Genomic DNA, 16280 nt, shown 5'->3' with positions numbered 1-16280 from the left:
CTTTAATACTTGATAAGTCACTAACGTAGAACAAGCATATGCATATCTGTTGTCCGACATGTGATGTACACAGGCTTGCTCCATGCAACAAAAAATTCTAGCTGCTCAACTACAATGCTAATGGTCGCACTTCAGTTTTTCGAATCATGGACCTGGAATATGTATAAAGACCAGGACAGGCAGAATCCTTGATATGCATATTTGTTTGGATTAGTATGACAGGCAGCCAAATATGATGCACTATGCCAATAATCTCAACCAGGACTCTGTGTAATGCTAGAGTTCCTCCAGAAGTTGCTTAAGGGTTCCTTGAGCTGTGGCTAATTGAACTCCCATCTGATGATTGGGTCATTGGGTCTAACGCCATTTCGCAGACCCAGCAGCATGACACCAATGATGAAAGGGGGGGGGGGGGGGAGCATTCTTCTCACTGACCATAAATTTAAGGGCCATTTTCCCAAAAGCCTGCCAATAAATCTATTTTAGCAGTGGGTTCCCTGAGAACCTGAAAATTATTTTAAGGGTTTCTCTGGGGTAAAAAAAAAGGTTGAGAAAAGCTCTGTTCTAGCCAATTACTAACAGAAGGCCAGGTTTTGTTGTTTAAAAAAGTACATTATTCACTACTGCTGGCTTTGTAATAAATCAAACATTGATTTTATTTATTTTATTTCTTCCTGCCGTGTTGATTGCCAAAACACCTGCCTACTATCTCCTACCTTCGTTATCGTGCAGCTATAAATGGAAGCTGTGTACCTTTTTTCCATGTACATTATGGTTGAAAAAACAGAAAACCTTTTGTTAAGGTAAAGCAAGGAGTTCAACTCTAGATCAGGATTTTTCAAGTATTGGTGATGTCCTGGATTACATCATGTATTCTTCATACATTATTGCAAACCTGTTTAACCACTTCAGCTCCAGAAGATTTACCCCCCGTCCTCACCAGGCCATTTTTTTTTTTTTTTTTTACACAGCGCGGCGTTAGTTTAACTGACAATTTCACGTTCATGCAACGCTGCACCCAACTGAAATTTATGTCCTTTTTTCCCCCCCACAAATAGAGCTTTCTTTTGGTGGTATTTGATCACCTTTGCGGTTTTTACTTTTTGCATGATAAACAAAAAAATACAAAAAAAAAATGTCCAATAAAAACATTTAAAAAATCAAATTTCTTCATAAATTTAGGCCAAAATTTATTTTGCTACATATTATTGGTAAAAAAAATCCCAATAAGTGTATATTAATTAGTTTGCGCAAAAGTTATAGCATTTACAAACTATGGGACATACTGGAATTTTATTTTTTTATACTAGTAATTGCGGCGATCAGCGACTAATAGCAGGACTGCGATATTGCGGCGTATATTTTTACACTACCTGACATTTTGTGAGAACCAATGACACTAATACAGTGATCAATGCTAAAAACATACACTGATCACTGTACTAATGACACTGGTTGGGAAGGGGTTAACATCTAGGGTGATCAAAGGGTTAAGTGTGTGCCTAACTATCTACTTGGTGTACACTAGGTGGTACTGGTACAAGGGGAATTGATGGATCGAGTTCCCAGTTCTGCTCTGACACACGACTGATCACTGTCCTGTCAGAACAGAGATCTGTAAACATAGGCAGTGCTCTGTTGATCTTCCCTGCCTGACGATCTGTGGGTGATTTTGCACAGGAGGGCATGGAATTTTGCTGGGACTTGGAGATCAGCTTCTGCTGTGACAGTTCACAGCAGAAGTGATCCGCTGGCAGAGGTAGACCCCCATGAGATAGAAGTGCAAAATAGTCTCTCCTGTGCAAAATCACGTATATATACACTCAAGATTTTGCACAGGAAGACCGCCCTGGAGCAGTAAAATTGCTATAGGGTTGTCTTCAAGTGGCTAAAATCTGAATAACTATATTATTGCATTTCTCAATAAATGTTTTTCTATTGTTTCTTATCAAAACAGGGTCATGGGTCTAGTAAAATATAAACACACTGTAAGGGTCCATGCACAATGGCTTAAAAAAAAAACAAAAAAAAAAAACACTGCTACTACAGCAGTTTTGTGATTTGGCTGCAAAAGCAGCTCAATGTTATCCTGTGTCCATACACATTTGGACATTTAGAGGCCTATTTTAAAGGATAAATTCACCTTTTAGTAAAAAACAATAAAATGCACATTTTTTGCAGTTAAAAAATTGTGCATTTATTATTTTTGTCTGCAGAAGCCTGTAAAGAATTCCACCAGAGATCAGCAGACCGCTGGTGCCACGCAGGTCTCCTGCAGAGCTCTCAGTATATCTGCTTGACGTACGGAATGTACGAGCAAGCAGATATACTGATAGGAAGAATGAATGAACTACCATGGCGCTTCACAGGACCATGGTAGTTCATTGAGGACTATAAGCCAACAGCCGCTAAGGTTGTCAGGACTTGTAGTCTCTCATTCAGAGGACTGAGAATGAGAGACGTGTGGTTTGTTTATTTTCAATTTAACAGCTAGCGAGGGGGGAGAAGATCCCCTGCTAGCTGTCAAAGCAGGGAGCGGGGGCCAGTCTGATCGTAACATATTACACCCTGAATATGGGTATAATATGTAACATGTTACGAAAGTGGAACTTATCCTTTAAGCTCAGCGTTTAGAGGCATAAAAAAAAAACGCTTCTGGTTTGTGTTTTTGAGAGCAATTTTCTGGTACAAAAAAATGCTGAATGCTTCTAAACTCTCCTAGAAGCTCCTAAACTCCTGTACAAACGCACTTTTTTTTTTTCTGCCAAGAGAACTGTTTTTTTTAAGCCCACTGTGCATGGACCCTTAAGGATCCATGCACACTACTGTTTTTTTTTTTTTTTTTTTAAGCTCAAACACGGCTATATAAAAAACGCTGGTAGTAGCGTTTTGAAGCGTTTAGGGGTGTTAGCATTTTTTTAGTGTTTTTACAGTACAAATAGGAGAAAAAAAGCTTGAAAAAAAGCTGTTAGGGGTGTTTTAGTAGTTTTTTTTTTGCTCCTAGGTGAAGCTTGAAAAACACTTCTAGCGTACAATAGTGTGCATGGACACATAAGATAACACTATTTGCTTCTAGGGGAAGGGAAAAAAAAACCACTCATAACTAGCTGCTAGGAGCTTATAAATAAGCTAGTGTGCATGGAACCTTTGGCCCCCTCTACACATTAACACCCATAGACGTTTAGCTCTCCTGGCAGCAGCAAACCGCTACATGCAGCAAAACCTTGAGTAAACACTTCACCGCGTTTAGCGCTTGTACATTTAATTTTATTGGCCAGAATATTTTCCATTGCCATGAATAAACACTTAAGCGGCAAACGCGGCTAGCATTTAGAACTGCTTATGCCTATGACCCAAGGAAGAAAAAGGAAAGGTGAAAAAAAACAACTTTTTTTTTTTTTTTTTTTAACCAGCTACATCTTCTGAAACCCTGCAAACCAGGTATGTACTATAACAGGGTTAGCATCACTAAGTTCAATAACGTGTTTCCAAACCATGCACCAATGTTGGTGTTCCAGTTATGGAGAGATGTTGATTTTAATCACCTACTGGCATCTCACATCTACTGTGCACAGTCTTAACCTTTAAATGCTCTACTCGCCCCTTTCCCCTACCTTCAGTGATTAAAGCAGGCCATAGACAATGTGAAAAGAGAACGAAAATTTAGAATCATTATCATTCATTTTTCACATCCTTAGTGTGCCAGCTGCGACATGCCGTCGAGCTGCAAACTAAAGTACCTGATCCAACATGATGGATGTTCATTAGAACTACGAAACAATTAACAGCATAATCGTATGAACTATTTTTTGCTTAACAGAACTTTTAGTTCTTCACTCATCTATAGCCTGCCTTGGTCTCACATGCTGTAAATTAACCGGTAATACTCTTTACCTATTGTACAATAAAAAGCATATTTTTCTTACCTTGATGAAGAACTTCCCCAAGCTCCATGTTTATCTGTAAGAATATTGATAATTTTTTGTACAAGTTGGGTTGCAGTCACATGATCTCTGTACTTGGCTGCCCTTATTAAATGGTCACACATTTTTTCATCTTCTCTCTTGTCTGCAGAATACTGAGCACAAAGCGACTGAAAGAAAACAACAAAACCTCCTTAAACATCAGATTTTATGCAATATATGTGCACATTATTTAGGTTTTCGGTTTACCATTGTTTGGGAGATACGAATTTAAGACACATAATTCGAAAGCTAACAAGGGCAAAGTATGCAGAGATCACTATCGAGCTACTCTGCAAGTCCTGGATCTATATTTACTTTTGTTTCTATCATTCAAAAAGCATCAGAATAGCATGGATTGTAGCTGCAACCTTATAAAGCACTAAGCTCCTGTGTTCCATTGAAGGCCCCATATACCTTCTATACAATAACACACATCACACATAAACGCACAGTAAACCTAGTAGATCCATACAGTCTAATGATCTCAAATCTGTGTAGAGTAGCTACTGGGGGAGGGGGAGGTCACTGCTCCCTATGTAAAATGCATTCAATAAATTTTACAAAACATTGCAGACAATTTGAGTATAAATAAGGATCTGCAGAAAGCCAAAAAGTCATATTTAATAAGCCTCTTTATACATTTCTAATACAATGCATTTAGGAGACATTTTTTATCACAGCAAGACAAAAAAAATACAGAACATTGTTTATGGTGTGACTTGATATGCATGTAGTACTGCTAATCTGTACAGTTTTACAATTACTAAACGTTCTGCATCAGGCTTTACCTACCGTTGATCAATGATCAAATGATGATCAGAGCTATACTAGTGGTAGCATAGCCAGCGGTAGGGCAACCTATGCAAGGAAAAAGGGAACCCTGTTTTACAGGCTGGATGTTGGGTAGAGAGCCAAAAACCTCATGCTCTAAAAAAGTAATGCTTGCAATGCATAAACTGTAATCCAAGGCCTTTAATATATATATTGCCCTGACATAAGTACACTGATCCCACTGAGGGTACAAACGCTAACAGGGCATACTATATTACAAAACAGACATCCGCAATTCAAAAAAAAAAAAAAAATATCTGTACAGACATACCAGCTAAATAAATTTAAAGTAAACTATATAAACATCCAACCAATATGAAAAAGTGTATTTCCAAAATAGGCAGGCAGAGAGGTAATAAATGCTTTCAAGTGCTTCCTAATGGTCTAATGGATCAGTCTTTACAATTTGAAGAGCAACTTTTCATACCTGACATAAAATCTATAGATATAAATCACATTAGTGGTCCATTCTTTACTGATTATCAATCTCTGTCTCTTTGCAGAACATTAGTGCTGAATTTGACCTTATAATGTAAAATTAAGACCAGTAATGCCATGTATATGAAAACAAAAAAATAAAAAAAAGAATAGCAATAAAATATTCCTCCAAAAATGGTATTCACAAAAGTTTTCCTTGCTGTGAAAGAATGGTAATAAATACTACAAAAAGCAGTAAAGGACAAGAATGTGACTAGTTCTAACAAAAGATGCAAGCTCATTTTCTAAGCAGTAACATATGAAGCATATTCTGTATACATGTGTACAATAAACTGATATATTATTTAACAAGTCTAAAAATAGTCATAAAACCCATGGTGAGGCAAACATTGATGTTTGCAACAGAACATGAGCACTGGTCTCTAAACAACTGCCTTGATGCAAGTGTTCTAAGATTTAACTTTAAAAACATAATTTGTTGCCTTTAACAAGGTTACGAGAGGTGTCAAACTGACAGCCCGCCAGTTGTTGTGGAACTACAAGTCCCATCGTGCTTTAGAGCCACTGTTAGGTTATTGCTGCTGCCTGTGGTGTCCATGTTTGGAAGATTGGCTCTCTCCAACTGTCCTGATCACTACTGCCACCCAGAATTAAAGTGAGGGTCCAGAACTTTGATTTGCTACCAGGACTGAAATAAGGGCAAAGTTCCAGTGGGGACACTTGTTCCAATGACAATTGTCTAAAAGGGGATATTGACACTCTCTCACTATCTGTTGATTCTATCTACAGGACAGGAAGACCCTTTTGCTGCCAGGCCCTGCGCTCCACTTTTACACTCAGGTGGCCAGACCATTTACACAATTATTCCATTGCTTTTTTTTTTATTTTACAGTTACAGCTTTCAAAAGCAAAAAGACACCCTACCCCAATCCCCCCCACACACACACAAAAAACAGGTCATTTCTGAAAGCACATGACCAGTGGAATAAAAAGAAAATGCTATTGATTTTTTAGGCCTCACAGTAGTTGTGCAATGCAAATGTTTATCAAATAGCTATTTTATCTAAAAAAAACACTAAAATCTTTATTAGCACACAAACACAATATAACTCACAAAATTCCTGCTCAATTCCTACTAAGGCCTTATTCACATGGGATGTACTAAAGTGTATGCTCATGGAGGGCCAGGTTTACCCACATGTGTTCTGCGCATTCCTGTGCAGGCAGTCCCGTTCATGTCAATTGGGATGCAGCGACTGCAGGGACAAATCTGACATTTTAGCGGGTGTAGGTTCATGGCCCCAAACACAGACAAAGCTCTAGGACATGCACCCACACGGATCTTACATTGGGAGCAGTGGCTGTGTCCATGCAGCCACTGCATCCCAATTGACATGAATGAAACTTCCTGCACAGGAATGCATGAAACACCTGTTCACTCCCATGCAGCTGTTGTGTCCCAATTCACATCGATGGGACTAACTGCACGGGGATGCACGGAAAACCTATGCATCCCCCTGCAGCTAAACACGGCCTCACTGCAGTATTGCCTGTGTGAACAAGGCCTTAAGCCTTGTTTAGATTTGTGATTTGGGGGATGAGCTACATATCTGCTACCCGCCAACCATCCCCCCTTAAGGTGCAATAGGCAGCGAACAGGAGTGTTTACATGCTGTGGCTGCAATGCTTCACTTTGCACCCTTGGCAAAGTTGACATGACTTGTAGCAATGCCGCCCGTCAAATGCTACACATTCAAGTCAATGGAGAAGCGGCGCAAATGTCCTGCAACTGCGCGCAATACACATGGCTTCGGTTCATTTGACGGCACAACCTGGGTTAAAACAGGTGCTGAGGAAGCAGCACATTGCTTCCTCACCACTTCTCAGTAACCTCTGGAGCGTATCAGGCTTCAGAGGTAAGGGAGATTTAGACGCATGTCTAAATCTACCCTTAGGCCCCTTCCACATGGGACAGATTCCACCAGGGGTCCACTTGCTCAGCAGGGAATCTGTCTCCTGATGAAGTCACATGACGTAACGCGTAGGGCACGCCAATGACGTCAAGCCGTAACCGGAAGTGTATGTACTGCCATCTTAGATAGGGGATCCAATGCAGTTTCATTCACAAAATTACTATACAAAGATATTGATCCTGTAGTGTCCGAGAAGGACACAAATAAATGTCAGTGGGAGATTTTAACAGTTTTAATAAAGTTTACAGTGATTTGATATACTTTACCATCTGGAGCATTTTTTCCATTTTCTGTGCTGCATTTTGGAGTTTGGAGGAGCAGGAGGAGTTGGATATATATACCAGCAAAAGCGCCTTGGTTAAAGGAAAGGCGCGCTTTTGACCTGGCGGTTCGGGTCAACGTCCAAGTGGTGCATTTTGGAGGTGCAGGAGGAACTGGAGATTGATACACCAGTATACCTGCCCGGGTTAAAAGGGAAAAGGCGCGGCTTGACCTGACGGTGAGCAAATAAGTGTGTTGGAGGTGGACCTAACACTGGGGGTCACACGATATCACTGGATGAATATATATACACAGAGAAGAAATTGCACATTAGCACTTGGAGCACTGAGCCTTAAAGGGACGGTTTACCAAGATTTATATTGGGCCACTATATACTTTATAAACGCACAGTGGATAGAATTCAGATAATGCATGGTATTATGAGGAATATGAGGAAGTGTGCATTATTGTGTTGTAATTAAAGCAATACGTTTTGAGCACAGAATAGATTTACGCATATTTAATATTTATTTTAGAATATTGTGCTGCATTTTTTGTATATTAGTATTTGTATGTGGGAACGCTGTATATGTTAGCTGCAATATTTTAATTCTATTTTATTTATTATACGTATTTGGATAGGCATATTGCGCTGTAAGTTTTCACATTATATTTATGGTATAGATACTGCAATTTACGCCATTTTTTTGCTATACAGAGCTGCACTAGTTTAACTGACAATTGAGCGGTCATGCAATATGGTACATAAATTAAATTTATGTCCTTTTTTCACACAAATAGAGCTTTCTTTTGGTGGTAATTAATCACCTGTGTGCTTTTTATTTTTGGTGCTATAAACAAAAAAATTTTGGAAAAAAAAACAATATTTTCTCATTTCTGTTTTAAAAAATCCCAAAAACTCAAATTTTGGCCAAAATGTATAGATAATGGAATTTACACAGCCTTTACTTTCTGACTGCCCATCAAATTTCTTGAAGTGTTAAAATACCAGGACAGTGCAAACACCCCCAAATGACCCCTTTCCAGAAAGTAGACACCTTAAGCTATCTGCTGAGAGGCATATTGAGTCCATGGAAGATTTATTTTTTTCCCACAAGTTTTTTGAAAATGACAAACATTTGTTTTTTTTGTTTTTTTACACAAAGTTGTCATTTAAATTATATATTGCTCACATAAGCCATGGGTATATGTGGAATTACATCCCAAAATACATTCTGCTACTTCTACAGAGTATGGGGATACCACATGTGTGAGACTTTTTGGGATCCTAGCCACATACAGGAGCCTGAAATCCAATGACAACTTTGAAAGCCTGAAGGTGCGTAACTTCATTACCTATCACAGTTCTGGAGGCCCTGAAATGCCAGGATAGCACTAAACCCCCCAAATGATCTTTTTTTGGAAAGTAGACACCCCAAGGAATTTAAAAAGAGGCATGTTGAGCATTTTGCAGATCTAACTTTTTCTCACAAGGTTTTGAAATATAAAAAAGGAAAAGAAAAAATAGGTTTTTGTTTTCTTTCATTTTCCAAAAACTTGTGGCAACAAACGAGATCTGCAAAATACTCACCATGCTTCTTATCAATTTCCTTGGGGTGCCTTTGGGGAAGTTTGGTGCTATCCTGGCATTTCAGGGCCTCTGAAACGGTGATACTCACATGTGGCATCCCCATACTTGGGATAAGTAGAAGAATGTATTTTTAGGAGTAATTCCATATATATCCATGGCATGTGTGAGCAATAAATTTAAATGACAATTTTGTGTACAAAAAAAAAAAATCTTTTTTTTGTCATTTTCCAAAAACTTGTGGTAACAAAATAAATTCTATTGACTCAACATGCCTCACAGCAATTAGTTTGGGGTGTCTACTTTCCAAAAAGGGGTCATTTTGGGGGTTGGGGGCATTTTATGCCCAGCATCAGAAGTTTATGCTACACACGATTCACTATTCTAACCACCTGAAGACCAAGCCTTTTCTGTCACTTTTTTTTCACATGAAAAAAACAAAATCTGTATTTTTTGCTAGGAAATTACTTTGAACCCCCAAACATTATATATATTTTTTTAAAGAAGACAACCTAGTGAAATTGTGGGTGCTGCAATTTTTTATGTCACATAATACTCACACAGCAATTTAAAAAAATAAAACATTTTTTTTTTACTTTTAATGCACAAAAACACAATATATTGGCCATTTATTTAGTAAAATATTAAAGGTGATGGTATGCCAAGTAAATAGATACCAAACATGACATGCTTTAAAACTGTGCATGCCCTATGCTATGGCAACAAACTGCATATATTTTTAATATGCATAGGCAAAGCTTTAAAAGCATTTACAAGCTACCATTTTAGATTTACAGAGGAGGTCCAGTGCTGGAATTACTGTCCTTGATCTGACGGTCGTGGCAATACCTCACATGCATGGTACAACCGCTGTTTACATACCGGCACAGGGTCAACGCTCGCGTGCGGGGGGGGGGCAAGGTGCTTTTTTTTTTAAAAGTTATTTAGATTTTTTTAAAACTATTTTTACACAGTCCCTTTGATTTTTTTAAATCACTTTTAATGCCATCACAGGGAATGCAAATATCCCCTATAAATTCAATGGGCATTGTCATATTTTTTTTTTGTGAAATCTGGGGCCTATCAGACTAGAGATATCTCCTCTGTCCTTACATTATCTAATCTCACCAAGATCGGTGTGATCAGATGCTTTCCCAATTTACAAATGGCGCGGTTTATATCCTGTGAAACTGAAGTGATGAAATGCTTGTAACTTCAAATTTCTTAGACTATAGAGATGCTTGGCACCATTCTGGTCTCCAATCAGCTCTATGGTCAGCTGGCAGAAACACCGGCTGCATTCTCAGGTTCCCCCGATGGCATGGGACTGCCCGAGAAGGCCATGGAAGGAAGCAGGGGAGGGGGAGCATCGTCTCCAGCTGCTTGTAAAAGCAATCCTGCAGCTAATTAAACACTAGGATTGCTTTTACATGAAAGCCAATCGCTGGCTGAAAAAACGATACCAGGATGATACCTGCATCATCCTGGTATAACCAAAGTCCAGTGATTTACCAGTACGTCGCTGGTCCTTGTTGTGTATATATGCTATGTTTTTTTTTTTGTTTTGTTTTTTTAAATGCAGCCTGTGGGCTGAATGGGAAAAAAAAAAAAAAAAAAAAAAAAAAAGAGTAGAAATCTGCCAGAAAAAGTGTGTGGTATGCCCACCATTAGAATATACCGCCCTGCATCCACCCACTTCTAATGGTGGGCACACATTAAGTCACATGGTGCCACGTGCGCCAATTCCAAGATTGTGTATGTATAAGTGGTACCCCATATAGAAAAAGGACGACACCAAGTCCAAAACTATCTTGTCACTGCTCCCCATGTAGTCTGGGCATCCAGGAGGCTCCATGCGACTATCTTTTCCCTCAAAAATCCGAAATTTATATGTATAGCCTGTTGCCCTCTCACAGGTCTTATACATCTTGACCCCATATCTGGCATGCTTGCTGGGGAGAAATTGTTTGAATGCACGGCAGCCAGAAAAATTAATGAGGGACTCATCAACGCAGATTTTTTGCTTGGGAGTATAGACATCTGCAAATTTTTGGTTAAGGTGATTTACGAGGGGTGGAGCCGGTCAAATTCAGAGTCACCCCGAGGACAACAGAGTGTGTTGTCGTTGAAATGCATAAAACACATTATACTCTCATATCTATGCCTGGCCATGACAGTAGAGAACACGGGCATATGATGAATCGAGTCTGTGGACCAATACAATCGCAATTAATTTTTTTTTGTAATGCCCATGTTGAGGGTTAGGCACAAAAAAAACGTTGAATTCGGAAACCATAATGAGTTTCCATGTGTATGGTCTGGCAAAGTTTGAATCTGGGTTGGCGGTGATAAATTGTTGTGCATATAAATTGCTTTGATCCACCATCAATGCATACAGATCTTCCATGAAAAACAGCTCCAGCAAAATCAAGGGGAATAGTTAAATTTGCTGTTTCCACCTGAATTCCGGGTTGGTCAGTGCATGGGGGAAGTACGGGTGCAGCAAATTCTGTGGGCTGCTAATCAGGATTTGCAAGCACATCCGGAAGGACACTAGGGGCTCTACAGGCCTGTGAGCGAATTCTTGGTGGTTGAGGGACAAGCTTGTACTACACTTATGGGACTCGCCACGTGATACTGCAGTGCTGGTATGTGAAAGACCAGGATGTACTAGGCCGCTGGTGCACCCCAGTTGACCAAAAAGTAGAGCAGCACTAGTACTGGCACTCAGCTGCATATGAGAGTCATCAAAATTTACTGGCAAGTACTAACAGAGATCAGGCTTGATTCTGCGAACACTGCGGTTTTTTGTGCAATGTATCAAGTGACAGTGACCTATGGACACTGCACTTGCTGGGGGAGAAGGGGGGGATAAGTGTAGGGGCTGATCCCGCTAATGCTGTGTTTTTGGGGACAGAATACTAATGTGAACGCTGGTATAGTGCTGATCTGATCAAAGATATTGATCCGTTCAGACACTATACTAGCAATGGAAGTTTATGGTGTATGAGCGTGTTCCTGGCAATCAAGGGGTTAAATGTGATTACTGGTGTACTGACAGGCAACCTGACGCTATCTGGGAGGGGTGTGAAACCAAGGGAGTGCGTGTATGTACACGTGATTTTGCGCACCCGTGCCGCCCTGCAGCAGTATTTCTGCTATAGGGCAGTCAGGAAACAGTTAAAGAAGCAGTTTGCGTTACGGTGCTGCGTTACTTTAACTGAAAATTGCGCAATCATGCAATGCTGCACCCAAATGAAATTTATGTCCTTTTTTTTTTCCCCCATGAATTGAGCTTTCTTTCGGAGGTATTTCATCGCATGTGTGTTTTTTATTTTTTGCGCTATAAATAGAAAAATACCGACAATTTAGAGAAAAAAAAACAATATTTTGGACTTTTGCTATTAAACATGTCCAGTAAAAAAATATAAACATCGAATTTCATCATAAATTTAAGCCAAAATGTATTCTTCTACATGTCTTTGCTAAAAAAATATCAATACGTGTAAATTAATTGGTTTACGTGAAAGTTATAGCATTTACAAATGGCAGTATAGATACTGGAATTTTGTTTTTTTTAATACTAATAATGGCGGCGATCAGCGACTTGTAGCAGGACTGCAGCGGCCATGGTGGTGTGATGGGAGTGTTACTAGGGGGCGGGGGGTGTTCTTCACTGTGATCACACCTTTCTGAATGGCTGAGCTCAGCCATCCAGAAGAGTGTGCTCAAACTGACAGGGAGGACGACTGTTGGTAAACAAAGCAGCCCTCCTCCCTGTTGGTGATCGCCGGTAATCACTGGCCAGGATCCAGTGACACACATATATACACACACACACACATATATACACACACGATTTTGCACACAGGGGCGCCCTGAAGCAGTATATCTACTATAGCGCGGTCCTTAAGCGCTTAATGCAACTATTTGCTAGTTCCCCACACACCAGCATAAAAATAACTTGGCTTAAAAAAAAAAAAAAAAAACAGAAAAGGGAAAAGACTATCTTTGCAGTCACTAAACGTTTTCTACCAAAAACTACCAAAAATTAAATTATCATTATCAAAGTTAACAAACGATCTATATGCCGACGACACACAAATCTATCTCTCTACCCCTCACCTCACCCCCTGTGTCTCCAATTGCATCACCAGCCTACTAAGTGACATATCGGACTGGATGTCACTCCACTTCCTCAAACTCAACCTTTCCAAAACTGAGCTCCTAGTATTCCACCCAGCCCGTGCCCCCTCCCCTGACTTCTCCATCAAGATCAACAACACTATCATTAGTCACACCCCTCACGCCAGGGTACTAGGTGTAACCCTTGACTCCAATCTGTCCTTTCAGCCCCAGGTTCAATCGCTGACAAACTCATGTAGACTTCACCTCCGCAACATCTTCAAGATGCAACTCATTCACTCCCTTATTATATCACGCCTTGACTACTGTAACTCCCTCCTCACTGGCCTACCTCATCGCAGGCTATCCCCTCTTCAGTCTATCATGAATGCTGCTACCAGACTCATTCACCTTACTAACAGCTCTGTATCTGCCACCCCTCTCTGCCAATCCCTCCACTGGCTTCCCATTGCCCAACGCATAAAATTCAAAACACTAACACTGACGTATAAAGCCGTTCATAACACTGCCCCTAATTACATCGCCGACCTTGTCTCTAAATACCACCCTAACCGTACTCTCCGCTCCTTGCAAGACCTCCTACTCTCTAGCTCCCTTGTCTCCTCCTCCCATGCCCGTCTCCAGGATTTCTCAAGGGCTTCACCCATCCTCTGGAACTCCTTACCCCAATCTATAAGGCTATTGCCTACTCTGCTCACTTCTAGGCGCACTCTGAAAACCCATCTCTTCAGGGAAGCCTACCCTGACCCCAGCTAATACTGGAATCCTCTACTCTTCCTACCACTCCATCCCCCCACAGCTAGTTACCTCTTGTACCACTATTCTCTCCCTCCTAGATTGTAAGCTCCAAGGAGTAGGGCCCTCTAATCCCTCTTGTATTGATCTGTATTGTTACTGTACTGTCTCCCTCCATAATGTAAAGCACTGAGCAAACTATCGGCGCTATATATGTCCTGTATAATAATAATAATTTGGCTGAAATAAAGAGCAGTGCAGACTAAAAGGATGCAGAAACAAAAGAAAATATGCAAAACATTCTGTATATAGTTCACCTGAGTTTCATCAAGTTCTGTTTTACAAACCACATTTTGGTATTTTTCTTTTGTTAGCAGATAAAAGTGAAATGACATGATATTATGCTACCCTGAAGGAACAAACCTGCTGACAGAGCATATCCTGCCATTCACCAATAACAAATACATGTGTTAATGTCTTGCATGGCTATTACCTTCTTACAAGCCTGTTCTGTCAATCTTACTCATATATGACATGAACTACCAAAATAAAACATACTGTGGGTGAGATTTAGTGCCGGAGAACAGGTTTGATGCTACTTTTTGAATACCATGATATGACTGGAGGATTTAGCTGGTCCTGAACTGAGATTTCTAAAATCATATCATTGACGGTAACTAACATATTGCAGTTCCACCCCTATATTCCCAGTTAAGCAAACCATTGTAAAGTAAAACAAAACCTTTTTTGGGGGGAGGGAGTTGGTTGAGAAATGGCCCTCCCCAATCAAGATATCGCTCTAAAACTGTAGGTAAATAAGACAGCCAGAAACTTTGGTTGGTGGAAGACTGGGTTAAATAATATTGTTGGCAGTGTCTTCATCCAGGACAGGGTCTATGTGAGCAAAGGGGATTTACTTCCTGGAAAATTAACCAGTAATCTAATCAAAGTAACTTGGAGAAAAGGAACTACTGAAGCCAGTATAACAACATAAGTCATAAGTATATGAATACATGCCAGTATGGAAAGCACACAAGCCTTACATAATAAAAAAGGTTAACACTAGTATATACATCCCATGTACAATCAGGTAATATCAATAAGGGCCCAACAGAAGTCCTGGTGGAACTGTGCACATATACCCTGGTATATACAGTAGTTGTCCATAAAGATACCTCCAGATGAATATTGCAGAAAAGTGCATTAGCAGGGGCCCCTGAGGATGATCAGGGTGCAGTATCTGTTTTGGTATCAAAAGACCTGAAGGCAGAATCGGTGATGATGGGGAGATTCTTTTCCGTTGTCCAACCAGCCAGAAATGTAGCTTCTTCAGCAGCAGAAACCATGGTGTGATGTTGGAATGCAAGAGTTTGCCTACCTAATCTGTGCCCACAGTAACTTTTAATCTGCCATGCAACCAAACTCCTAACTACCTGAGGGCCATTGGATGTCTACCCTGACTCTAGCCTATGATGGTTATTGAGTCCAGGGTCAACGCAGCAGTCTCCCAGGAGATTTTGGAGCACTTCACGCTTCCTTCCACAGACTAGCTTTATGGGGATGCTGACTTAATTTTCCATCAGGACTTGGCACCTGCCCACACTGCCAAAAGCACCAAAACCTGGTTCAATGACCAAGGGATTACTGTGCTTGATTGGCCAGCAAACTCGCCTGACCTGAACCCCATAGAGAATCTATGGGGCATTGCCAAGAGAAAGATGAGAGACATGAGACCGAACAATGCAGAAGAGCTGAAGGCCGCTATTGAAGCATCCTGGTCTTCCATAACACCTCAGCAGTGCCACAGGCTGATAGCTTCCATGCCACGCCGCATTGAGGCAGTAATTGCTGCAAAAGGGGCCCAAACCAAGTACTGAGTACATATGCTTGCTTATACTTTTCAGAGGTCCGATATTGTTCTATGTTCAATCCTTGTTTTATAGATTGCATGTAATCTAATTTTCTGAGATTGTGGATTTGGGGTTTTCATGAGCTGTAAGCCATAATCAACACAATTATGACAAACGGCTTGAACTATCTTGCTTTGCATGTAATGAGTCTCATATATTAATTTCACCTTTTAATTGCATTACTGAAATAAATTAACTTTTGCACGATATTCTAATTTTTCGAGTTTCACCTGTATCTGGTATAGTCCATATTAGATATACACAACAATTATTAACTATTAACATAGGAACACTTGCCTAATAATCCCTGTTTCTGGTCTGGATTAGCATAAAAATTCATTCATGCAGTCTCAATTCCTCTCTCTCTCTTCCCACTTCCTTCCTCTGGGGTTTCTAAACCAGCCACACTAAGACAGGAAATGATGTACATAAA

General features: G+C 40.2%; 1 protein-coding gene across 2 annotated transcripts in view; it reads right to left on the bottom strand.

Annotated features, from left to right (window-relative positions):
- LRBA (LPS responsive beige-like anchor protein) overlaps positions 1–16280 on the bottom strand; it is a 970380-nt gene that overhangs the window by 534205 nt on the left and 419895 nt on the right. For both annotated transcript variants that reach the window (XM_089670467.1, XM_089670468.1), the window contains exon 36: positions 3927–4093. In XM_089670467.1, coding sequence (XP_089526593.1) covers positions 3927–4093 — 167 coding nt within the window. The remainder of the gene's footprint in view (positions 1–3926; positions 4094–16280) is intronic.

Source organism: Staurois parvus, unplaced genomic scaffold (genome assembly GCF_062004578.1).
Source record: "Staurois parvus isolate SC_StPar_1 unplaced genomic scaffold, SC_StPar_1.0 ptg000090l, whole genome shotgun sequence".
Lineage (NCBI taxonomy): Eukaryota > Metazoa > Chordata > Amphibia > Anura > Ranidae > Staurois > Staurois parvus.
The sequence above is the reverse complement of the archived record's forward strand: the minus strand, read 5'-3'. Positions and strand labels throughout refer to the sequence as shown.